The 26588-nt window shown below is 35.8% G+C and overlaps 1 protein-coding gene across 1 annotated transcript in view; it reads right to left on the bottom strand.

Annotated features, from left to right (window-relative positions):
- The window catches only part of PTPRT (protein tyrosine phosphatase receptor type T), a gene marked incomplete at both ends in the record, with an annotated part of 687552 nt that overhangs the window by 276329 nt on the left and 384635 nt on the right, over positions 1-26588 (bottom strand). Inside the window, one exon of the mRNA XM_083358025.1 lies at positions 17003-17296. Within this exon, the coding sequence (XP_083214151.1) occupies positions 17003-17296 (294 nt within the window). The remainder of the gene's footprint in view (positions 1-17002; positions 17297-26588) is intronic.

Below are 26588 nucleotides of genomic sequence, written 5' to 3'. Positions count from 1 at the left end.
AATTTTAACGTGATTGTTTTCATATATTTCTTGTTTTAATTTATTATTGTATGCCACCCAAAGTCAGCTTTTTTGTAATGTGTACCAAATAAATTGATAGATAGATAGGTAGATAGATAGATAGATAGATAGATAGATAGATAGATAGATAGATAGATAGATAGAATATGCTACAATGTGCTATGCAATATATGAAGAGCTTCATATGTTTTTTATAGTATTATAGAATGAACACAGAAATGTATGGCATAATCAATCAACACTAAGTCAGGACTTAGTATTGCAATGCACTGGAAATATGAAGTAAATTTTCAAATGCAAGAAATTTCTATTCTGATTTCTGTTATATACAATCGTTCTCTGTAATAGCCAGTGATAGCACTAGATTGGTTTTAACTGAAACTCTAATCTTCCTTACCAAATTAAAAATTGCTGAAATTCCTTTAAATCTATTGCAAAATCTTACAATCTTGTGAAATCTTTTAAGAACTTTGAAATCTCATTAAATGTTAAAGTATCTGGCAGGGTGAGAGCTGTGAACCATAAACACAAAGCTTTTGCTGTGTCTCTGGACAGCCATTTGTCTGAAATGGTATAGGATTTCCTGCCTGAGCAGGGGGTTGGACTATATGACCTCAAAGGTCCCTTCCAACTTTACTATTATGATTATGATTAAAGGAATTAATAAAGAAAAAGGAATATGCTGTTTGTAAACTTAATAGAAAGAGAGGGATATAATAAATTTAATGGTATGATCTTGTGGTGTGAAACTGATAAATGAAAATTTATGATTAATTTATGCATGAAAATATTAAAATGTATGCCAGAAACTAAGAAGTGGTAAGGGTGAAGGTTCATTCTCCAAGCTTGTGGGTTGGTTTCCAAACATTTTGTTTTGACTTTTGCTTATAAGGCCTTCAGGTGTGGGTGTGTCAAGGGTCTTGTGATGGGTCAGGTATGAGTCATCAGAGAGAGACTTGTGATGAGTCTTATGATGGGTAGGTTACTTCAGGTCAGGATCATTGGAGGGTGTGAGTCATCAGTGAGAGGCTTATGATGGGGAGGTTACATCAGGTCAGGGTCATTGGAAGGTGAACTTCTGGGGGGAGAGGGAGCTTGTATGGGTTGATTTAGGGTCAGTGCTATCTCTGGTTGGCTGTGCAGTTGATTTAGATTCTTAGGGGTTAGTTGGCTCCTTGTAGGTCATTGTGTCTGTTGATTAGTTGTTTGTGGAGTACCAGGCTTTGATGAACTCACAAGCATGGTGGGTGGTAGTTGATTTTAGTGTTGCTCCAAATGAACTAGTGTTGTTTGGTGTCAGTGTGAGTAGAGATTTTGGGATCATGGCATTTGACTGCCAGCCGATGTTCATGGATCCAATGAATTACAGTGCATTCTGTTAATTCTGGTTTCACTTTGTCATTATGGAATACTGAGTGTAGATTAATGAGAAAAAAATGAATTTCAACAACCGTAGAATCTGGCTGCAGCATAACAAAATTGAGAAAAGCGAAGAGGGGATCTGAATACTTTCTGAATGCAGTGAATCTTACAGAATGCTAGAAAACTGAAGGGTTCTAATCTGGTGGAATGAAAAGTAATAGAGGCAGTGGGTAAGGGAAAATAATAATATACTGTACAGAAGAATGACTGCTGCTGCAAAAAAATAAGAGTGAGACAAAGGTTTTTGTATAGAAAGAAAAAGCTGCAAAAGCTGTAGTCTAACATAACAAGACACAGATAAAATTTTAAAAAAGCAAAGTGAATGCAAGACAATTTTAATGGAAGGTTTTAAAAATATTTGAAAATGGGTGAAAAGGGCTAGATATAGCTTTCATCTCATTTGAGTTTGGATTAAATTGATTTAAGGGAATGCTTGAAGGCGTATTTGGGAGAACTGTGTGAGAATGATAATAATACATTGAAACATGGAGTTGATTCAAATGCCATAAAAGTTAATTTGCAAGAAAGAGCTGATAAAATGCAAAGGATAAATTCTTAGAGAATATTCACAAATAGTAAGACTGCAAGGGTATATGGTGTAATTAGCAAAACTGCTGACAGAGTGGCTGTCCAACTCTTTACATATATGTGTGAACACTGCATCTGTGCCTGACAATTGGAGCAATGTATTGTTCTCTATAGAAGAGGAAAAGTAGCAAACTCAAATGCAAAAATGGTAAAGGATTTGGCAATAGAACAGAACAGAATAGAATAGAATAACCGAGTTGGAAGGGACCTTGGAGATCTCCTAGTCCAAGCCTCTGCTCAGCCAGGAAACCCTATACCATTTCAGACAAATGGTTGTCCAGTCTCTTCTTAAAAACTTCCAGTGTTGGAGCATTCACAACTTCTGGAGGCAACTTGTTCCACTGATTAATTGTTCTAATTGTCAGAAAATTTCTTCTTAGTTCTAGGTTGTTTCTCTCCTTGATTAGTTTCCATCCATTGCTTCTTGTCCTTGTCCTATGGTTTGGAGAATAGCTTGACTCCCTTTTCTTTTGTGGCAATCCCTGAGATATTGGTACACTGCTATTGTGTCACCCTTAGTTCTTCTCTTCATTAAACTAGACATAGCCAATTCCAGCAACTGTTCTTTATATGGTTTAGCCTCCAGTACCCTGATCATCTCTCTTGCTCTTCTCTGCACTCTTTCTACAGTATCAACATGTTTTATATATCATAGTGGCCAAAACTGGATGGAGTATTCCAAGTATGGCCTTACCAAGGCATTATAAAGTGGTATTATACCTGTACATTTGCTTTTTCTTGCCTAAATATAGAACCTTGCTTTTTTCACCATTAAATTTCATTTTGTTAGATAGTGCCCAATGTTCAAGTCTGTCAAGATTTTCTGTATCTTAAGCCTATCTTCTGGAGTGTTGGCTATTCCTGCCAGCTTGGTGTCATTTGCAAATTTGATGAGTTCCCCATCTATCTTCATCCAAATCATTGATGGACATGTTGAAGAGTACTGGGCCTAAAACGGAGCCTTGGGATACCCAATTGCATACTTTCCTCCATGTAGATGCAGTTCCATTGAGGACTACACGTTGGTCAGCCAATTACAAAACCATCTAGTGGCAATGCTGTCTAAGCCACATTTTTCTATCTTATCAAGTAGTAGATTTTGGTCTACTTTATCAAATGATTTGAGTTTTTAAGAATTCTTGTGAAGATATTTAGCAAAACTCTGACAGAAGGAGTTTGAAAAGCAACCATGAGCAATAGTTGGAAGTTCAATGTAGCTTTACGCAGGCAGGCAGGAGGTCAGAAACCAGATCTTTTGCTCTTCAGAAAGTCAACGAATACTCTATGAATGTGGAGGGGGAAAATATACTGTATATACTAAGTGAATAGGTTTGAACTATAAAATATTTGCTTGAATGTGGAATTGAAAAGTTGGTTGCTGAATTCAACAAGTAGTATGCAATGTAAGTAAAGCATGCATGAAAATAAACAGAATACTTCACAAATATTTAATCAGTGAGTAAGAAAAGATATTTCACGTCTCCTTCATTGTTTAATGTATTTATGGATAAATATCAAAGAACAATTGTGGTGACATTATAGATATGTTAGCTTTTTTACCAGCACACCACAGTATATATTGATGTCCAAGCCAGTTGACTTTCATTGCTGACTCCATTGCTGCTGGTATATTATGTCATAATATATTAGCAGTGGGCTAATGCCTCCTTAAGTAACACCAGCTGCCTGCAATTAGTGCAGGTTCGCATCTCACCAGGCTCAAGGTTGACTCAGCCTTCCATCCTTCCGAGGTAGGTAAAATGAGGACCCAGATTGTTGGGGGCAATTAAGCTGACTTTGTAATAATGCCGCTGGTGTGTGTGTGTGTGTGTGTGAAAGCCCTAATAAGCAGGCATATACATAGAATGAAGGCTACTGCTAAGCTTGTAAGCCGCCCTGAGTCTTTGGAGAAGGGCGGGATATAAATGGAATTAAAATAAAAATAAAATAAAAAATATTGTAGTTGATAAATTGTTAGCTATTGGGCTCAGTTCTAATTTCAACCAGATTGCAAAAGTCCAGAAAATGTAACAATTTGGCTCTTCTGAGGCAATATGAGCCAGCCCCAGTCTACCACTGAGTATATATAAATGTGTATGCAGCAGTGCTGTGTTGCTGGCTGAATAATTAGCAGCCAACATTGGACAGATAGTATGATGCAAGAAATATGCATCTGAAAACTAATGTATCAAAGCCTAAGGCAGTTTGCTTGACTAGGATAATGTAGTGCAGAACTAGCAAGTTACATATATTGTGACTAAAAATGAATATGTCTGCCTCGCTACTATGTTTACTAAATATGGTAAAATGGATGAAGAGATGCAAATGCTGGGGGGAAAATGGTGGGCAGTTCATGATCTATTGTAAGAAATGCATGTTTGTCAAAAGAAGTGAAAATGTATGCATATGAGAGTATGCTACAATTCAAATTGTTATATGAAAGTGAGAATGGAATATGTCAGGAGAAGCAAAAAATAAGTTGAATGCAATGGAAATAAGGTATTAAAGAAATATTTAATTATATAATAAAATATTTATTGTATAATAGGAGTTGGAGTAAAGAATAAATGATACTGAATGAATGTAGTTTGAACCTAATTAATAAGTAACCAGCATTCCACTCAAAAAAAGTTTGGGCATACTGAAAGAAGGAGGAATAAATGGATTGAGGAAAAAGAGGAATTCTGAGAAAGTAGCTGTTGAATGGATCTGATGAACTCCTCAGAAAGAAAAAGATGACAAGTTTGAAGAACAAAAGGCAATACAGAAATGTATGGCTGTAGTGGAAGTGAGGATAGATAGAATCTTTTAAAAAGGTGTAGTGAATAGTTTGATTTAATTAGAATTTAGTAATGTTTACTTTCTTTTCCCTTATTTATGTGTTATGTGTTTAGCTATTATTTTCACTTTTATATGATTTATCCCAAAACAGAACAATGCAATGGGCATGCACAATACATGTATATGTATGTGTGTGTGTATGTGTATGTGTATGTGTGTGTGTGTGTAAATAAATAAATAATATAAATAATTTTGGAAGCCTCAGTTGAGATTCAACACTTACAGTGATGGGTTTGTGGAGGATTTTGGGAGGTGAGATCCACTTGGACTACTGGATTTGTATGATTTGTCCCAAAATAGTCATTTAGCTGAGCTATGGAACATGAAAGCCATTGTTTAAGTTTTGTTTAGCACAAATCATCATTAACCTCTAGTTATTTGAATCCTTACCCAAATATTAGGCCATCTGCCTCTGCCTCCCTAGGGCCATATTGTAATCTTTCCCTCTCAAATCAGTGAAATCCTTTTCCTTAATTTCAAATCTTTAAGATTATTTAGATATAAAGCAAAAGTTAAATAACACATTCAGTCATATTTTATTACAATTTCATACATTCTTCAAGAATGAGCACAGTCAATCAAACTAATGTTCAGGCTAAATCATACTGTATTAAAACTCATCTTTTTGCTAGTTTAAGATAATTATGATTACGAGAAAACAAAAGCTTTATGGTGTTGCACACAACTAAATAAATTAATAAACCCCAGATAGAAATTAAAAGGAAAAAAATGCTTATGGCCAATTTTAATAGCTAGATAGCAAGAGATAATCTAACCTGGAACATTTGTCTATTTTCACAAATGCATAAGGTTCAGGCAGGACCCTGTACTTTCCTTAAAGGTAGCTGTTAATTGTCATCCTTCTAACTGCACAGAAAAGAATGTGAAGTTCATGTACAGCTAGAAAGAAATCAGAAATTGAAACACCAGAATAATTTATAGCAGCACAGCTTGATATGAAAATAAATAGCTAAACACAAACCAAAATGTGGGAAAAGAATGCTTATTTCTGTATTTTAAACACATGCAACCCTCAGTGACAGAGGTAAGAGGGGGGGGGAAGTAATTATAACCCACTTTTGATAAAATGTATCTTGGGAATAGGGGAAGCAGGCCAAAGTGTTCTTAAGATGTGTGCTCTTCAATTCCATTTTAGAAGACAGTGCTCAACACCTAGTTTCTATTGGAGTATGTATATAACATTGTTGTAGCAAAAGTAATAAAAAGACTTGTGGCACTTTAAAAATTGACAAACTTATTATGGTAAAGGGGAGCTTTTGTGAAACATGTTCTACTTCATAAAAAGAGAGAGAGAGAGAGAATTGGGGGATGATGAAAGAAAAATAAAAGAAGATAAAAATGTTGAAATTGCCTACAGATAATGGCTATTTATAAAACAGTTGCTATGTATGACATGTGGCTTTTCCAAAAGAGGTTGAATTTCAGTTTGAATGAAAACTGAGCCCACTAATCAGCTCACTCTGTTACTGAATGTTTTTTTTTATTTATTTAATATGGTTGCCTGTCTCAGATTTGTAACTCTGGGCAGCTAACAACAGTTAAAAATAGAGAGAACTGATTGCTATTTAAAAATAACGGGTAAAGGTTTCTCTCTCCAGTCATGTCTGATTTGGGTGTGGTGCTTATCTCCATTTCTTGGCTGAGGGAGCCAATGTTGTCTGAAGACATTTTCTGTGGCCATATGGCCAGCATGGCTATATGCCAAAGGCACACAGAATGTTGTTACCTTCCCACTGAAGTGATACCTATTAATCTATTCATATCTGCATGCTTTCAAACTGCTACAGTAGGTGGGCAGGAGCTGGGGCAAGGAACAGAAGCTCATGCTTTTGAGGGGTTCTTGGGTCGTGAATCTGGGCTGTCTGTTTTCTGACTGACAAGTTCAGCATATTTAACAGCTGAGCCATCAATCCCCCTTGATATATAATTTACATATATATATATATATATATATATATATATATATATATATATATATATATGTATGTATGTATGTAAATTACTAACAAAGAGTTAAGGAAGACTGATTCTTTGTTAGTAATTTACATAAATATATGAGCTGTCACCGGTGTGACTACTGCCTGCTCGATGGCCTTCAAGATAGGCTGAAACAGGAAATAAAGATTTGTCCCATGTTTGGGGCCTAGCAATACCTCTAAATAGTTAACAAGTATTTGACACACACACACACACACACACACACACACACACACATATATACATACAAATATATACATATATACATACATATATATATACATACACACACACACACACACACACACACACACACACACACACACACACACATATATATATATATATATATATATATATATATATATATATATATATATATATATATATATATATATTTGCTATAAAGACATATAATAATAAAGCAACCACAATTCATATATACTTAGGTAAAAGTAAGCAAAATAAAATCCTCAGTGCCTTCTTCTTGCCAAACTATATCTGTTTTTAGGCAACGGTGTGGCTTCAGAAGTAACAATATTGATTGCATTGCCTTGAAAGTCATTGGAAAAGATGACCAGCTCACTGCATCTTGCTAACCTCCAATATTCCGGACTAGCAAATAAGTAGTCCAAAATCACCTAGCTGGCTTCATGTCTAAAGTGAGACTTGAACTCACAGTCTATAGTTTCCAGCCAGGAGTCTTAACCACTGTACCAAAACTGGCTCTCAGTAGCACCCTGATAACTATAAATAATCAAAATTAAGCCCATTCAAGCTCTGCTTATTTTTCATAGTGAAATCAAACAACCTAGACAACAGGAAGGGGGGTTCTCCCAAGGTGTTCAAAGGTACCTTATATTAATAAACAAGCCACATGGGATGATCTTGAAAAAAGCAAGCAATGGCAGCATGCTTTGTACTAAAAGCATAATTGGATCCAAGAAAATATCAGAAGCACATGTATAACTTTTCTATTATCCTGTCAGCTTATACATGCATAGGAGAGGATTTTGCATATAATGGATTTTATTCCTGTTTCGTATAAAGAGCACCTATTTTCTTTTTAAAAACTTGTTGATTTGGATGTTATAGATTCTGCTGAACCCAGGAGCCATTTCAGAGTAGGGTACTGTCAAATTTAGGTTAATGTTATTCATTTATACTCAGAGATAATGTATAATTAACCTGTGGATTGTGCTGTCAAGTAAGTGTCAGGTAAATGAAACTGTGTTTATATTTGTGAATGCTAAATGCTGCACACAAACAAGGGGACAAAAGCTGTTGCCTTCTGGCTCTGCTTATTAAGTTCCCAGAAGCTTCTTCTCTAATCACTTTTGAAAACAGAATGCTGGATTAGGTATGCATTGACTAAACTCTTTTTGTAGTGTTTAGCTGTTTATCCAGCAAATACTGTTAACACCTGCAGCCATTTCTGTTATCATTTTAACAAGCACAACAGTGCTTCACTTTATTCATACAATACAGCAGCCCATCATTTATATTCATACTTAGTTGAATAAACTACATGATTGTGCAGGTTAACTCAGTTATCTAAGCCAAATACTAAGTAAACCATATAGTTGCTGAACATGATGTCTGAACTTAACTATTAAGTACCAGCTTTTACTTATTCCTTCATGAGGAGTTCAAATGATGTCATCTTCCATTTGTTGCATTCCTTCTTTGACGCCTGCTTGCCTTTGATTAAAAATCATGTTAGGGAAGAAAAAGTAGCTGAATAGTTGCTTAAACCTTTGGACTGGTAGTATTGGAGTTGCCATTGGGAAGCGCTTCTTGCTCCAATTCCCTTTGTTGTTATCACAAGAATGGCTTTCAGACCTTTTCCATCAAATGATTTAGTCTTCTTGAAGCACTTAAGAATCATCTCCAAGGGATTAATGCTAATATGCTTCACAGCACAAAACAATATATAATTAAGCATATAACACTGTCTTTCTGGATATAATTTTCCCCACAGAACTATGAAACTCTTAATATACCATATCTCAAGATTTGGTCAGATCTTATTAAGCATTCCTAAACTCCAGATCGTATTTTTAAATTGTCTGTTTTTCTGTTTTTCCTAAATTCTATCAATGATCAATACTGTATGCCTCAGTAAATTTATAGGGTTTCTTTTCATATCACAGTAGCAAATTGGTTAGGCTTCATTTCTTTTCCATTTACAGTGATTCACATAAGACTTTTCTTATGTCTTCTGTGCCATTTATACTACACAGACGTCTGTCTCTGACAAATGTAATAACTGCCAATGACTACTAAGAAGAAACCAGTTTAAAAAGTATGGGCTAATTGGTTTCAATTTCTGAAATCACAATAACTATCTTTCAAGCTTGATTGATTGGTTGATTGATTAGATTTTTTAACTTTTTTTTCATTCTTGCTTCCAAGGCCAGCTTCCCTGTTATGTTATTGCAATTTTTGCATTATGAATCCATAGCAAACAATTCCTCATTCATGTGGAATATAACACAGTAGCAAAGCATTAGCTTTGCATGCTGAAGGTCTGAACTCAATCCCTAGTATCAGGTGGAAGTGGAGGGGATGAGAAAAAGCTATTTCCAATAACTTGGAATACTATATGAGCAGGGGATTGGACTAGATGACCTCCAAAGATCCCTTCCAACTCTGTTATTCTGTTACTATTTCCTGTTCAAGATATAATATGAATTGTGACTGCAACTTGCATGTTATGGTCTTGAATACGACTAGTGTCAATAGCAATCTTAGGAATCATCTTTGTTGTTTGTGCTTAAGGTATGCAAAACAAATATATAATATTTATATAATCATATTTTGAGTATCCATCAGGTCTCTATGGGGGAAAAATCAGAAAAATGCATATTTGAACTCCAATCTCTCATGTCAAAAGCCAGCACTCTAACCACTATGTTATCCAGCCACCCTCTCTATGCATATATCCCTAAGTATTTCATTTTTTTTAAATTTATTGCATAGGTCTTCTTGCAGTATTGATTATATATAAAATGGCAGGAGAAGAGTATTAGAGAATGGCATGGCCAGCATTGAGTGGTGAAAGACAGAATTTAACTGCCAGCTTGAAGGGGGATCCAAGCCTGCACTGCTGAGAAGGATAAAAAGAACTATCTGTTTGTCCTTTAAAGCAAGTTAGTACTTGTTTGGGATGTCTCCTCGAATACAAATGCTCAAGGCTAGACTAGGGGGAGAAATCATGAAGGAAAGCAATGGTTACATTATACATACAGACACACAAACACACAAATATATATAGTCCTCAGCTTACAACCATTCATTTATTGACTATTCCAACAAATACAACAGCACTGGAAAAAAATGACACACAACTGGTCCTTGTTCTTTCAGTAGCTGCTACATCCCCAGAGGCATGTCATCAAAATTCAAGCCTTAGCAATCAGCATGTATTTACAAGAGTTACAACTGCTGAGGTCATGTGATTACCATTTGTGACCTTCCCAGCTGGCTTCTGAAAAGCAAAGTCAAAGTGCAAACCAGATTTGCTTAACAATTACATGATTCCCCTAACGACTGCAATTATTTCGGTGGCAAAAAAGGTCATAAAATTGGGTGTGGCTCATTTAACACCTGCCTTGCTTAACAATGGAAATTCTGATCCCCAATTGTGGTCAGAGACAGACAATTGTACGTGCACACACACACACAAATATCTATATAATGTCTTACCCATACAACTGTAAACTGAAATGTCTGTCTTTCTGAAAATGTTTTTTTTCTAAATGATGAAATGACAAAGGACAGCTTGGATATTTGCCTTCCATTTGTTTTAATAAAATGATTCACCACTTTGTATATTGATTCATTCATAAACTGATTGTGTAGCTTGGCTATTCGTATTACTAAAACTAGTATGTGAATACCTAACAAGCTCATATGAAAAAAGGGAAAAAACATTCAGTGACTTAGATTAACATTTTGCACCAGCTACAACCATATCCTCAAACTAGTGGTTGCAAGCTCTTCAAAATTCTGCCATGGAAAGTCATCTGGGTAGTTTACTTTGAGAGAGGTTGGACTATCAGCAATATTAGAGAGTCCCCTGTCCATTCAAAGGCAATATTTGAAACCAGAAGGAATAATATGATGCTTGTTTTCAAGCCAACTTGATATGTTGCTGTTCCTGTTCTTTCTCCTCCATCTGCTCTTTGCTGATGGCATAAATGAATGTTTGGTAATGAAGTTTATCTCAGTGATGATTTATAGCATTATGTCTGATAAACTTTCTTGAGCTGCTGGCATGGATAATGGCACTCATCACTGAATTCTGTTTACTTAGTGGGAAGATGCAAAAGCAAACAAGCAAAAAAATAGAACTCAATTTTTAAATATATCAGGATGAAGAACAACCATAAAGATAGTTATTAACTGAGATATCCTTCCATTGGGTAGGGAACAAAATCTGTTTCTTTGAAAAAGGTTGTTTGTATTTCATTTTTATTAAAAAAAATCAAGATAAATTCTAGCCATAGTTTAGTATTTCACAGGCTATAAATGTTGGGAGTGTTTCTGTTTTGCTTTATTGTTGTTGTTGTTACTAGTTTATGTGAATTTAATGGACTAAGCAATGTAAAAAAATAGCAAAATGAAGAAATGTGTATTAGGACACATAGCACAATTCTGAAGATGCTCATGAAGATTTGTTCCAGAACTTGTAGCCATTTAGAAAAATCACCTTTCTCAAGTGAGTCACTTCCACGTTACATGTTCTCTTTCCCCTTCTGCTACTGTGCATATCCTTAAAGAACCTGATTTCTCTTTGCTTCAATAGTCAGGTGATAACCAATGATGGGGTGTTACGTTTTACATTTGTTTGCCATGCAGAGTTTCATTGGTAGATGGGCAGCTATAGAAATTTGTTAAATAAATGGATAACTAAGGTAATGAACATAACTTTATGAGATTTTGTTTTGCTCTCCAATTTCTGGAAGCTGCCAAACAAACAAAAACAAATGAAATGATTGCAATGTGGCAGATTGTACACCAATCTGGTTATAAATAGAATTACGTGAAAAAAGATGCAAGATCTCAACAACATTTTTGTTCTTCCTAAAATTGTTGCTTCTCTCTGAATTTCTAATGTAGTAGTGTGTGTGTGTGTGTGTGTGTGTGTGTGTATAAAATTCTGCAAAACCCTAAAAATCATAGTGTGCTTATGGTAAAGTTCAATCTGGCATTGCCAGAACATACAACCAAAATGTGCTGCTTGTATTCAACCTTCCTTCTCTCCTTCCTTTTCTTTTTCCTTCTCTCCTTCCTTCCTTCCAAATTCTTCAATATGTCATGCCAATGGCAACATTATTTTCTACCTCACTTTTTTGTGTTAACAAGAACACAAATTTTACAAAGATCAAATAGCAGGCTTTCTTTGAATATAGTTTGTGAATATCAAAGGATTCAGAAAATTTTATGTTACAAAAACATAACTAATATGTCAATTTAATAATAAAAATACACACTGCTAGTATAAAATATCATTTTGTAAAGCAATAATTTTCATAATCAATATTAACTATGAACTCTTATTCCTATTAATAAATCAAAAGCTATTGTCATTTTCTGAAAGAACATATCCATTTTATGATCAAGTATTCCAGCCATCACAAATTGTTATGTCACAATCTCTCTAACCCACATTGAACTATTCCTGATCATACAGTTACTTTGATATGAAGAAAATTGGAATTTCTAGGGAGAGTAAAAGCATACAGTATTTTAATGTTTATAATTAATGAAGGAGCAGGAATAAAACATGCTATTTTCTGACAGAAAATAGGATGTTAAAAGTTCAGAATTAAGTCAAAATATTTTTGTACCTGAAGCAGAATAGAAAGTGATATTGTCTACTTATTTATACCTATGGCAATTTATTACTCTTGTGTGACATTCAAACTCTACTGCTTTAAGGTACAAAGTAATAGAAGGAGTTCTATACAATTTCCTGAAATCCTTCTCATATCTTTTTGACTGGAAAGTGTGTGGTAGGCAAAACAGATTAGCTCAAAAAGCTAAAATCTAAATGGATGGTGTAGTAATCAGAAAACACAGCAAGTATAAATGTGCAACTTCACTTTTTATTTAGTGAAACGTCAGCATGCAACTTGAAATCCATGTAATTTTTCTGTGGTTAATGTTCTCATAAATACTTCCCTTTACAGTAAAACAGATGTTCAATCATGGATTTCCTTCTTAGTTGGAACTAGGCACAATTAAAATGCTGGAAAATCTTTCTTTTATAGCTCCAAGGCTATATTAACATCTACAAAGAAAAGGGGCAGACACTAATATGGAAGTTGCATGAAGCACAGCAGATGTAGAACATCATATTAAAGCATTCTTTGGTTACGTGACAATCTCTCAGGTGTACTGACATCTGTATTAAAAAAATCTGTAGCTGAAAACCAAGACTGAGCCATAAGTAACTCTTATTATAACAATCTATAATTATCAGAAATTGTGTCTGAAGTTACTTAAAACAATTCTTTACAAAACCAATTTTGATTGCAGGCTGTGATATATATCAGAAGCATAAGTTTTTATACGTTAAACAGGAAATGAGACATGCATGATGATCACCAATAATAAGCTGGGTGAGATGTTATATTTCTCACTGTTTATGCCACCTGCAGCAACTAGAGCAACTCTTTCTCAAAAGCTATCTTATGATTGCTAAGGCTGATGCAGTTTATTTTTGAAAAAAAAGTCTATTCACCAAGATGGGACAGGAACAAAGGAAGCTCAGAACATCCACTTGAAGGGCACCAGCACATCACAATTAAATGTATGAAAAGCAGCCATTTTAGAGCCATTTTGAAGGGTATTTTCAGCTCTTAAAATAGAGACAGAGCTTGCAAACCTAATAGCAAGGGGAAATGCTGAAACAATTAGCTTTTCTCCCTTTGCCTTGCTTTTCACTTCAGTGTTACAACTGTTACTGGCTGCAGTATTCCTTCATATTTGTTCTTCCCATTACAACATTACAACAGAGATTAAGAATTCAAGTTACCCACCTGCCTGCCTGCCCCAGACAATCTAGCCAATTGTAATAGATAATGATAGCTGTCATCCAACTCCATTTTTTTTATTTGTACTGAAGCCTTTGGAGTGGTAATTGTGTAGGTTCCCTAAAATAGCCCTGTTTCTAAATGGGGCAAACTTGTATTTATTTATCTACTAAGCATTCTTAACACTGCCCTTTCCCATGCAGTAATAAAGTTTCAAAGAAGAAAAAACTTCCCATGATACCAGAAGCTTTCATCAGGTGATTTTTATTTATAAATATTAAAACATTTATCTACTGCCTCCCGTAAAATATCTCAAAGGACCCTGCATCAAATTCAAAAAAGAAACAATATCAAATAAAAAGTTATTGTAAAAGTGGTACATTAAAAATGGATAGGGAATAAAAACTAGTCTCTGTTTTTCTGTTTCCTACTCAAGCAGAAAATGTATAATTAAAAATATAGAGAATATACCATAGGTGTTCCTCAGTTACTGGGGAGAGAGCTTTCCAAACAGCAGATATAACCCCAAATAACTGGCCTTTTCATGAATGACTATAAGAAGACATTCACGGCATACCAAATAGATCCTCCTGGAATGGTGTTGAGCACCAACTGGAGGAGATGATCCTCCAAGTAACCCACTGCCACACCCATAAAAACAGCAATTTGACTATACTTAGGAACAAATAGGGAAATGATACAGGCCCTAGATCACAGATGTTATGTGCTTATCTTGGTGTCTACCAGCCAGCACTTGGGCCATTACATTCTGGCCATTATATTACATTCCATAAACCCAATGAAAACTTTTGGATGATCCTCAGAAGCAACCCCATGCATTATGCATTGCAATAAAACAGACAGGTGTGGGGAGAGCATGAATTATTGTTGCAAAATCCTTGGATTCTGAGAGGGTCACAACTAAAGTACCAGATGAAATTGGGTGAGCACAAGCTAACTATGGCATCTGCCTGACTATTTAACAATAGCTATATTTCCAGGAGGACCCCCAAATCATAGACTTGGTCTTTCAGAGGAAATGTCACCGCATCAAGAGACATGCTGTATAACAGAGAATCTATAAAAAAGAACAACTCTGTCTCACTTGGGTTCAACTTCACCCTGCTTTGTCCTGTCAACACTCTCACAGCTTCTGGACACTGGAATAAGACATTGACCATCTCTCTTGAATACACTGGGAAAGTAATCTACAATCAAATTATTCTAAGCATATTGCTAACAGTGCAATCCAACCAATGTATGACATTTTCAAATAACTTTGTGTATATTTTAGAAAGCAGGAGAAAATATCTAAACCTATGTCACTCCATAAGAGAGTGCCATAAGAGAGTCAGAGTCTAACCCTGTCCCTCAAATGAAGGTTCACAACAATGCTTCTAATCCCAGCTCCTGCTGAAAATCTGGAAGGATACCATGGTTAGTGATTTCAAAGGATGTACAGAGGTTGAAAAGAACTAATAGGACTGCATTATCCTTCTCTAAATCATGACAGAGGTCATCCACAAAAACAATCAAGGACATCTCCATTCCATGCCAAGTCTGAACATTAACTTGAAAGAGTTAATCTCTTTCCTCTTGAGTGCTTTGTAGCTACACTGCATATTGACCTCAGTTTCAGTAGCTTTCTCATGGAATAAAAATTTAGAGACCAGATGACAGATATCAAAAACACATGGCTCCAGGGAAGGCAGGCAGTTGGCCTTACTCCTTCCAAAATGATGCATTAAACACTTCCCAGATCCAGTTTGTTACAGCCCCATAAAACTGTTTAGGAAGCCAGGAGCTGTGTGAATCAAGGCAAGAAGTTGCCAGTGACAGTCAGGAAATCACACTATTCACTTCCTCAGCTCCATAATCAAAAGGAGCCCAAACAATCCCTTTTAAGCATCCACCAGAAAAAAAAGTCTACATAAAGAACCTGAGTAGACTATCTTAATCAGCCTGTTCATCCTACAAGATTTTATGCTAATTGTCAATTTCATTTGGCCAGGGCAGTAAGCAGGTAGGAATTCCCTCCATATCCATATCACTATACAAGAGTCATGGGAGGTCCAAAGTGTGGCTACCTACAGCCTTGTAACAGGAAGGTGATTTATGAAGTATTCTAGTTCAAGGATGCTTAGGACTTTATATAACAGTAATTACAAACTTAAACCTTGAATTAATGGACATTTTTGGCAGGGGGGTTAAAAAAACAGGTGCTATCAATTACAGATGCTTTCTCTATTCATATAATTAAAAATCAGTGTGCAAAGTGCAAGTAATGGCTCTGATCCTTCAGGCATGTTCAAACTTTTTACTAACTACAAACGTGTTTTTTTTAATCAATTTCGCCCAGATCAGATACAGGGTGATTACCAGGACTCTGTATGACCATTATATCTTTACTTATTGAATGAAATTTCTTATTTTTTAACTGCATGTGCTACTTTAGGTGGCTGATAGAAGCTCTTGTCTTTTTAATATATTATAAAGTGTTTAAGGCACACTTCATTGTCTAAAGCAGCTCACTGAGAGCAGGGATTTTAATCAGGAATTATAAAACACTATTTAGTTAAATAGTCAGCATACTTAAACAGAGAAAAAGATGCATATTTCCACTCTGATAGTATTAAAGTGGATTTATTAATATTAATTTTGCACTGAGAAAATTAAATCTTTTAGAAGTGCAATTACTTAATACTTAATTTATTATGTACGAAGCAGAATGTCCAGGCTGTTTTGAGTAACAAATTCACACTTTTTCTTTTCCTTTTTAAAACATGCTTTAGGAAGATAAAATAAACAGAACTGAATCAAAAAAACAAACAAACACGTTCATCTAGAATATTGCTTTGCTTTCGTATTAAGAGCTACCTCAAACTTAAAGAATACAATACAGCCGATGGCATAATAGACAAAATGAAATCCTTATGCCCCCAATAACTGGAAAATTATGTTGGACAATAACTGGACAATTAAAGGAAAAAAAAGTAGAAAGGCAAAGAGGACATAAATCTCTTTCCATCCCCTCAATTCTAAAACAACTTCTATGCCTTTTACAGAATTCATAAAGGATGATGGCTTACCAGCACATTTTGTTCTTGTTGTGAGAGGAGGCCCAGGGGGTCCAGTACCCCCTTCTCCAGGACGGGTAAGAAGCACTCTGATCTCATATTCCACATCAGGGTCAAGATGCCATAACTTGTAATTGGGAGAATCCACAATGTGGGTTTCGGCCCAATTTCCATTGGTTGTACGGTATTCTACCTCTTTCAGGATGATGGGCCCATCACCAATAATGGAGTTGGCATTTGGTTTGATCCATAGGTATGTCGCTCCAACTGCTAGAAGTTCTGGAGGAGCAATAGGAGTGGGTGGTTCTGAAAGAAGCAACAACAAAAAGAGTTCTATAAACACTTTGGTTGGGTTTTTTTTCTTGTTAGCTCACTCTGTTTGAAAAGGTATTGTGCAATGTAAAAGAAACAATAGATGATTTTCAAACATTACCTAGAGGAAAGAAAAGGAGAAATAAAAATAATTTATTGATTAAAATACTTATGCAGATTTTAGCACTGGAACAAATAGTTTTATTTTCAAGAAATTGTTTATGTAAAAGAAGCAACTCCTTTGATGAATCATACATCTCAAATAATCACATTTGAAATAGTTTTGTAGTTGTGTTCAAGTGACCCACCCAGTACAAAGTATGCAATTGCAGAGGCTTCATTAACTTTCAGTGTAAATTCTGAACCGAACTTGCATGCACACAAATTCTCTGCCAGTATTCCACCATCTGGCAATCTTCTTATGTAATGCAACTTTAATATCTGAAACCTCTATTTGTGCTCATGCTGATTATATGGTATATTCTGGGAGTTGCAGTCCTAGCAAATCTGGAAACACCAAGATTGGAAAAGCTGCTGTTTTCAACAGTCTCTGCCAAAATAGTCAAAAAAAACCTTACAAATCCATAATTTCACTAATAAGTAATCTCTTCTTATAAATAATTATGAATGAATGTAAACTGAGGACCAATTTGTATTGGCATAGATTGTTTCCATTACAGATATACTTTATAAGTACATTTACATTTTAACTCTACTTTTTTTTTCTTGAAAACACAATCATATTGCTAATAAACCTTTAAGCATGTCACAATTATTAATTCATCTAATGCCAAGAAAACATATTGTCCATGTAAATATATAACTATCACACTTAGCACATTTGCTGGCAACTTTTCCCATTCCTGGAAGATGGAATGATTTTTAGAAGAAAAAATGAGAATGCTGAAAAAAGTGGATGGGCACAGGAGAACTAGGGGTAGATATAATGTTCCAAGAGTAGACACACAAGACATTTATATTCAGTCTGGGTTCCTGCACAAACATAAAGGTCTTTTATCCTTTGTCCCAACTGAATCATCATCAACATTTTAGCATGTCTGAAACTTACATTGCCCCAAACCAGATCCATGAATATTACAAATGATTTTCCTTCTGGCAATGTAAAGTATAATAGCATAGAACCTAATATGAACTAGAACCACAGCATGTAGTAAATATTAAAAATTTCTTACAGTCCTTTAACATTCCCAGATCTCAATCTAAATCTGGACCCTGAAACAAAGTTCTCAATAAGATGAAATTGGCAGAAAAACACTGTATATGAAAAGCAATACATACATGATAATCCATGTCTATGTACATTAGAAAAGATGTACATACCTTGTTGGTCTTATTCTATTAACTCTGAGACCCTTTTAATCACTAAGAACTTGTTCTTAACTCACAGATTAAATCTCTTATGGATCACAGTAATGTTTCACACAGAAGCAACTGTGGGAGAAATCTGGATACAAAGGGGGTTATTTTCAGTGTTTGTAGAGATGCTTATCACACTTCTCAGGATATCCTTAAATCAAACAAGCCTTTCTGTGATTACAAGCTCAAGAAAAGTTGTAGCTTCCTTCAGGGGGCAGCTGACAGGTGTGACGTATATGCCTACACAGGCTCTAAATCAGTTTTATCCTATCAAAACTGCATCACAGTACAGCTGCCATTATTTTTCAGCATATTGGTGTAAACTACTGCTTCCCTTGAAGTAAAGGGAAATTATTTTTTAAGAGAAACCACTGTGACAGAAGGGAGAATACAGATTTTAAGACATTTTTATTTAAACTCCCCAAATATTTATGGGGGGACTTTTTAGTATTTGGAGAGCCAGGATTACTTGTGATGTTTAGGTAATTTTGAGGAAATATATACATGTAAGCTGACTCTACAAAGGCACTTAGTAAGGTGACTCTGTCTCCTATAGTAGAGAGGACAGGGACTTCTTTTGTTTTAAATGTGATCCTTCCAATTAGAATAACTGCATCACTTGATGGAGCTAGCATTTTAAAAGGCCCTAATCAGACCATTTTTGCTGAATTATTTATGCATGCTTTACCAAAGCCTCAGTGTATGTGTGTGTATACATACATACATACATACATACATACATACATACATACATACATACACACACACACACACACACACACACACACACACACACACACATATTTGGCTTGCTAACAAAGAATAAAGGGAGACCGATATGATCATTTCAAACTTATTTGTTCTCATCAGTCAGCCATACCCTTCTGAGATTCGAACCCGGGCCAACTGCATCTTAAGTAGTTGTTTTAACCCCTAGGCCACAGTCTCTCTCTCTCTCTCTCTCTCTCTCTCTCTCTCTCTCTCTCCCTCTCCCTCTCCTCTCTCTCTCTCTCTCTCTCTCTCTCTCTCTCTCTCTCTCTCTCTCTCTCTCTCTCTTTGTTAGCAATCTAAAATTTACATATATAAGGGCTGGTGCTCATCTCCGTTTCAAAGCCGAAGAGCCAGAGTTTGTCCAAGGATGTCTCCGTGGTCATGTGGCCGGCATGACTAGATGCCAAAGGCACATGGAACGCTGTTACCTTCCCACTGTAGTGGTCCCTATTTTTCTACTTGCATTTTTACATGCTTTCGAACTGCTATGTTGGCAGAAGCTACGACAAGTAACAGGCGCTCACTCTGTTACGCGGTACTCGGGATTTTATATATATATATATATATATATATATATATATATATATATATATATATATATATATATATATATATATATAATATCTGTGAAGTAAAAGCATATATTAACACCCAGAGAACATGGGTAAACTAAGCGTTCTGAGTGAATGTGGTTAGCCACACAGAGTTAAATGAAGCACTCACTGAAACTAAAGCATGAAATTGATAATAATGATGGGAGTCCAACACTTGTAAAATAACTGAAATGGATTTATTTTTATTCTGTTCTTGTGTTATTATTTCTGCTGCTTATTTTTGGCTATTTTAGAAATTTAAAATAGAAAAAGCTGGTTTTTTCTCAATTTCCCTTAAATGTTAATTGGCTTGTCATAACTTGTGGATATACATGCACTGTGCATTTTTGTACATTGATCTGGGGAAATGAGAATGATTGAAAGAGACAGATTATTTCAATGTGCTGTGTAAACCCAACTCTCAAGCACAAATTCTTCAGAGGCTATATATCAAATAAATTATCACACACTAGCGTTTGAAACTATACTACATTCTTATGACATGCTTGATAAAAACAAGAAATTAAAATGATATGCCTCATATCTACCAAAATCACATTTCTTTCATGTTTCTGAACAAGCTTTATTTCAAAAACCTTAATAAAATATGAACAGGAAATAAGTACTCCACCCTTGATTCATGAATACATCCAGATATAAACTTATGCTCTGCTAAATTCTATGTCTTGTTTTTCTTTTCATTCCTGTGTAAAATTTCCACTTCACTTTTCTTCTGACAATTGCTCCCACCAACACTTAGGCAAGCAATGGTTCACCCCCTTTCCAAGAAACTTTTGATAGATTTGACTGTCATGGACTATTTGTGTCCTGTTTTCAACCTTCTCTTTTTAGAAGGAAGGTTTACATGGGACATTTTCTTTCAGTTTTCTGACATGGGTACAGGATAGAAATGACATGATCACTTGTACTTGTGGGTGATCTCTGGGAGGAGAATGAGTGGTACATCTATCCTGGTTCTCCTTGAATTCTTAATGTATTTCAATAGCATTGATTAATGATAACCTTCTGGGCTAGTTTGGGTTTTAGAAGTGGGTGATGCTATATTGAACCAGTTCCCATCCTTCTCTCCAGGACTGATTCCAATAAGTGTTGATTTAGGGGAGGCCCAACCCACAGTCTCTGATTTGTAGCATGCCTCAGGGCTCAACATTGTCCCCATTCCTGTCACCTACATGAAGCCACTGGGTGAGGTCATCTGACAACACAGGGTGAGATATCAGTATGCTGACGATGCTCAGTGATGTTGTGGAGGCTCTATCTCAATGTTTAGATGCTGTGGGGAAGATGGGGAAGAATGGGCAGCAAATCAGCCGTAGTAAGACTGATTGACTTTGGGTTTTAGGACCAGGTTCCTGTGACTTCATCTCTTGATCTGGATGATATTGCACTCCTCCAAACAAAAGGAGTAATTTTTTGGGGGGGTGTCTTTTGGAGTCATGGTTCCTGTTCAAGGAACAGGTGGCAGCTATGGCAGGAGGGCTTTTTTATAATGGAAATAGCTGCCACCTATTTTTCATGCATGCAGCAATAGCTGGACTGAGACATTTTGCTCACAGACACTTATACCTTAGTCATATGCAGGTGAATTATTGCAATATTCTATACCAAGGCTGTCTATGAAAAGCATCTGGAAGCTCTTCTCACTAAACATACACTTCCGCATTGGCTACCAATATGCTTTCAGATGCAATTCAAGGTGCTTGTAGTCATCTATAAAGATCTTAAAGATAGGGGGACAGGATATTTGAGGAATGACTTCCCCAATGACTTCTACCTATCTTGTTACATCCAACAGGAGAAATATGGCATGAATAATGTTATATTTGTCTGAAATGCTATAGGTTCTCCTGCTTGAGCAGGGGTCTGGACTAGAAGACCTCCAAGGTCCCTTCCTTCCCTTCTATATTATTCTATTCTATTCTATTCTATTCTGTTCTGTTCTGTTCTGTTCTGTTCTGTTCTGTTCTGTTCTGTTCTGTTCTGCTCTGCTCTGCTCTGCTCTATTCTATTGGCATCTTGAAGGACTCAGGAAACAAAATCGTTGTGTTGCAATGCCTGCCCATTGGAACATCCTCCTCTAGATATTAGATAGATCCCAGCTCTGCCAGCCCTTACCTAACCCAGAAAAAAAGGCTGTGTGCCCAAGCATGGGGTTGGATTGATAGTTAGAACCCCTTAGAAGGTTATGTTAACTGTTGTTGATTGCTTTTTACCTTGGCTGCCAGTTATGTATTTTATGTTTGTTTTTTCAAGTGTTGTTAGCCATCCAGAATCACTCTGCTGTCATGGATGAACATTTAAATTAAATAAATAAAAATATCTTTTATCTTGCTTTAAGTACATTCAGAATGCTTGTCTCTTCCAAGAAAAGGAATTTTAAATATAATGTACATTTATTATAATATCATTATTTTCTAAATTTTAGCTAAACTTTAAACAGTTAGACATAAAATAAAATAGGTTAGGCCACCATAATAAAATAATTCCTAGTAAAACCCCTTTGTTTAGAAATCCATTGTAAATTTGTCAAATTGTTATTTGAATTATTATGTTTATTCAGGTACACCATTAGGTGTAATCATTAGATCAGTCAGTCTATCTATCTATCTATCTATCTATCTATCTATCTATCTATCTATCTATCTATCACCTATCTATCTATCTACGCAGCTACACATGTAGCTACCCAAGAAAGAGATTTTGGAAAACACAATAGAAAACTTGCAAAAGTGTGTGTTTTGCTTATGCCTTTCATTGGAACAGCTACAGTGCTATGATCAGAAATGAATAGGATACAACAAAAGGCAAAGTGATATATATTGGCACAAGAAAGTGCACTGCACTTCCAAGTTACTATCAGTAATTTCAAAATTGGAAAGCAATTTAGAAAAGTAATATTCAGCATTCAGCCTAGCTTATGTATTTTAGCCAATGCTGATCTCTTCCGTATTTTCTTACCTTCATTTTTATTTGATGGAAAAAAATAGATTTTAGGAGATTTGTATTAAATTTAAAAAAGAAAAATAGTGAAATTTACAGGGATGCACAGAACAGTGTGCAGGTGAAGGTAAAACTGCTTAATAGATAACATACATCTTGTAAAACTCCACTTTGCATTTTAAAAAGAAATAAGTCAAAGTAGTCTAATACATATTAGGGTGAAGGAGAATACTAAACCCTCTCATCAAATTTCTTTTTCAGAAGAAAGATTTTTACCCCAAGTTTGTTTTCCAATTTCCATTAATATATTTTATCCATTCTGTCATTTAGGAAATCATTCTGCATTTTCCCCCTGATGAAAGGTAAACTCACAAACTCCCAGGTCTGTGGTCTCTCACCTACAAAATAGCCAAGGTATATGATTTATTGTAGCAGGGATGCGGTGGCTCAGTGGGTTAGGACGCTGAGCTTGTCGATCAGAAGGTCGGCAGTTTGGCGGGTCGAATCCCGAGTGCCGCGTAGCAGAGTGAGTGCCTGTTACTCGTCCCAGCTTCTGCCAACCAAGCAGTTCGAAAGCATGTAAAAATGCAAGTAGAAAAATAGGGACCACTACGGTGGGAAGGTAACAGCGTTCCGTGCGCCTTTGGCGTCTAGTCATGCCGGCCACATGACCACGGAGATGTCCTCGGACAAGTGCTGGCTCTTCGGCTTTGAAACGGAGATGAGCACCGGCCCCTAGAGTCGGAATCGACTAGCACGCATGTGTGGGGGAACCTTTACTGGCAAAGAAGTTTAAAAACTCCCCCCCTTGTACTCAGTTCTAAGCAAATTTGTCCAGTGGATGTTTTCCAGGTAGAAAAAGCTGAGAAAGATGCAAAAGGAAATTGAAGTGAATACAAGTAGTGTTACTTAATGACTGCCTTGTTTATTAGTGACTATTTGAACTTATGACAGTGCTAAAAAACAGCAACTTAGAAACCATTCCTCAAATTCACAGCATCTCTACTCTTGTTTTCACTTGTTTATCTCATAACAAATTATTCCCCAAGACAAAGAAGCACAGTTCAACTGAAACACAGCAGGGATGAAGTAAAATTGTAAGCACAATTGCATCCACTTGATTTTCATTTAATGATGCCTTCACTTAATGACAAAGTTTCCTGTCACAATTGTGGTTGCTAAATAAGGGCTCTCTGTCACAGGAAGAATCCCATCTACTATTTCTCAGGAACACATAGTTAATTTGATGCCATTAAGGTACATTCAGTTCCGTGGTGACATGAACAAATGTTCATTATCTCAACCTGTCCCAGTAAGTTTTTCAAAGATATTTCAGTTCCCCTTTGATCCCATCCATCCAATTTATTTAATGTCTTCTTCTCCACTTTTCATATCACTGACAAATACTATTTTTTCCTAATTCATCATCTGCTAACCTCACATGTCCAACTTCTGTGAGTTTCTGCCAGTCACTTCAAGGGCGCAGTCAGTCTTTGTTTGGTCTACAGTAATACAGTAGACACAAATCTTCAACAAAATAATCTGATCTTAAATTTTTAAAGTCATGTGTAGTTAAGAATAAAATAGATAAACAAATTAGAAATAAAGAAAAATTAATACTGTATTAATTTTATCCATTGAACTGTTCATGATGTCACAAATAATTCATCTTAGAGTGATATGATAGAGAGTATATACATCTATGACACTATTTTAGCATATTTCCAGACAATTGAAATCAATTTTAACTTTCAGTGGAAACATAATGATGAAACAGATATATGCTTGATAGGGAAAGTTGTGCGGAGAAGGTAGTTAAACTGCAGCTTCAAAAAACAATGGGTAAAACAGATTATCTGGGATTCAGCCCAGGATATGGGACAAATGGCATTGGTCACACACTTTTAGATGTCCTCTGGCAGGAACAGGATGGACATTTTATTGGGTTTCAATACAATTAATCATGGTGTATTTCTGGACCAGCTCTGGGGGTTGGGGGTAGTATTGTGCTGGTTCTCCTCCTTACTCTGAGGCTAGTTCCAATCAGTAGTGATGATGGAGAGAAGTCCAGCCTGTGAAGTGCCACAAGGTTTTTTGTCTTGTTTAAAATGAAGCCCCTGAGTGAGGTTGTCTGATGGTTTGGAGTGAGTATGCTGTACTCATCAGAATGTTCAAAATACCCAGCTTTATATCTCCATCTCAAACTGCCTGATTGTGCCATGAATATTCTCTCCCACTGGGGGCCTGGATGGGATGCAACAGGCTTTGGCTTAAGTCAAAGTCAAGACTGAGTAGCTTTAGGTGTTTGGACCTTCTGGTGCCAGGAATTTTCCATCTTGAGTTCTGAATAGGGAGGGCTGTTTTGAACAGACCCAGTGAACAATCTGGGGATTCTCCTGGATTCTAGGCTCCAGCTACAAGAATTGTGATATCACAACTGACTGTAATATAGCAAAAAACTCAAATACTAACGTTATCTAGAAAATCAGCTTCAGTTCTCACTGTAATAAAAATATATTAATAGAAGACACAAACTACTCTGAAGGAAGCTATTTTTAAAAAAAATGAAATATGAGCTTATAAAATTGTATAGAAATTAATAACTTGATATGAACATTAATTCTCCTTGAAGAGAATTTACAGATTAAAATATGGGTTACTGATATGGCTTCAAAGGACATTTCTTATGTCCTTGAAAGCTAGCTGGAATAAACAATTTAATAAGATAACCCGAACTGGCAATATAGCAAGCAGATATATTTTATATTCCTAAGAGTTGCTGATTATTTAGAACACTGCATTCAGTTTCTAAAAAGGTAGAAAAATCTTCCAAGATATTTAATATCCTAGTACCGATTCAACAAAAGATATGACTTTAAAAATGCCATCATTCTCTATTCAATCCAAATGTTCTTTTCTAGTGACAAAACTTTCACTATCCCAAACAATTGATGTGTATAATTCTCTTTCCTTCAGTTTCTCCTCCATAAATCTGTTTTACTGCACTGCAGTCCAGAAAATTTCATGAGCATTGCTGTGTAGAAACAAAATTATACCATTTTCTTGACCAAAGATTCGTGCTCAGAAAAGGTGGATCACCAAGACAAGGTAATCAATAGAGAAAGTTCCACTTCTAAGAAGTGATAAGAAAGAATCAAAATCTACCACTCCTAACCCTTAGGCAATGTAACTCAGACCTAGACATAAATGCTTAACCAGAAATGCTACCTCCTCCATGTGACAGAGATTACTAGTGCTGGCAGTCACAGCCAGCTTTGCTTAGACAGAAGCAAAGAACTTCTTGTATTTAAGATCTTCTCAGAAAGCTGTGTTTTTTTTTTAAGTTTAATGTATGACTCTAAATGCTATCTGGCTTCATGATTACTAGTAATCCAAAATGACCAAGGATCTACCACTTTTGTCAAAAGGACAAAAGCAGCATCACAGTTCCACCCCTTTCATTTATGCATGTTATATCAAGGTGTACATACAAAAGCTGTGGAGTTTATATCACATAAATACTGGTAATACTTTTGTACTTTACCTATCCTTGATCCCTCCTTGTGGATACTGGTAGGAAAGTT

This window comes from Vipera ursinii, assembly GCF_947247035.1.
Source record: "Vipera ursinii genome assembly, chromosome: 3".
NCBI classification, from domain to species: Eukaryota; Metazoa; Chordata; class Lepidosauria; order Squamata; family Viperidae; genus Vipera; species Vipera ursinii.
Note: the sequence above shows the minus strand (reverse complement) of the source record. Positions and strands in the feature narration are given on the sequence as shown.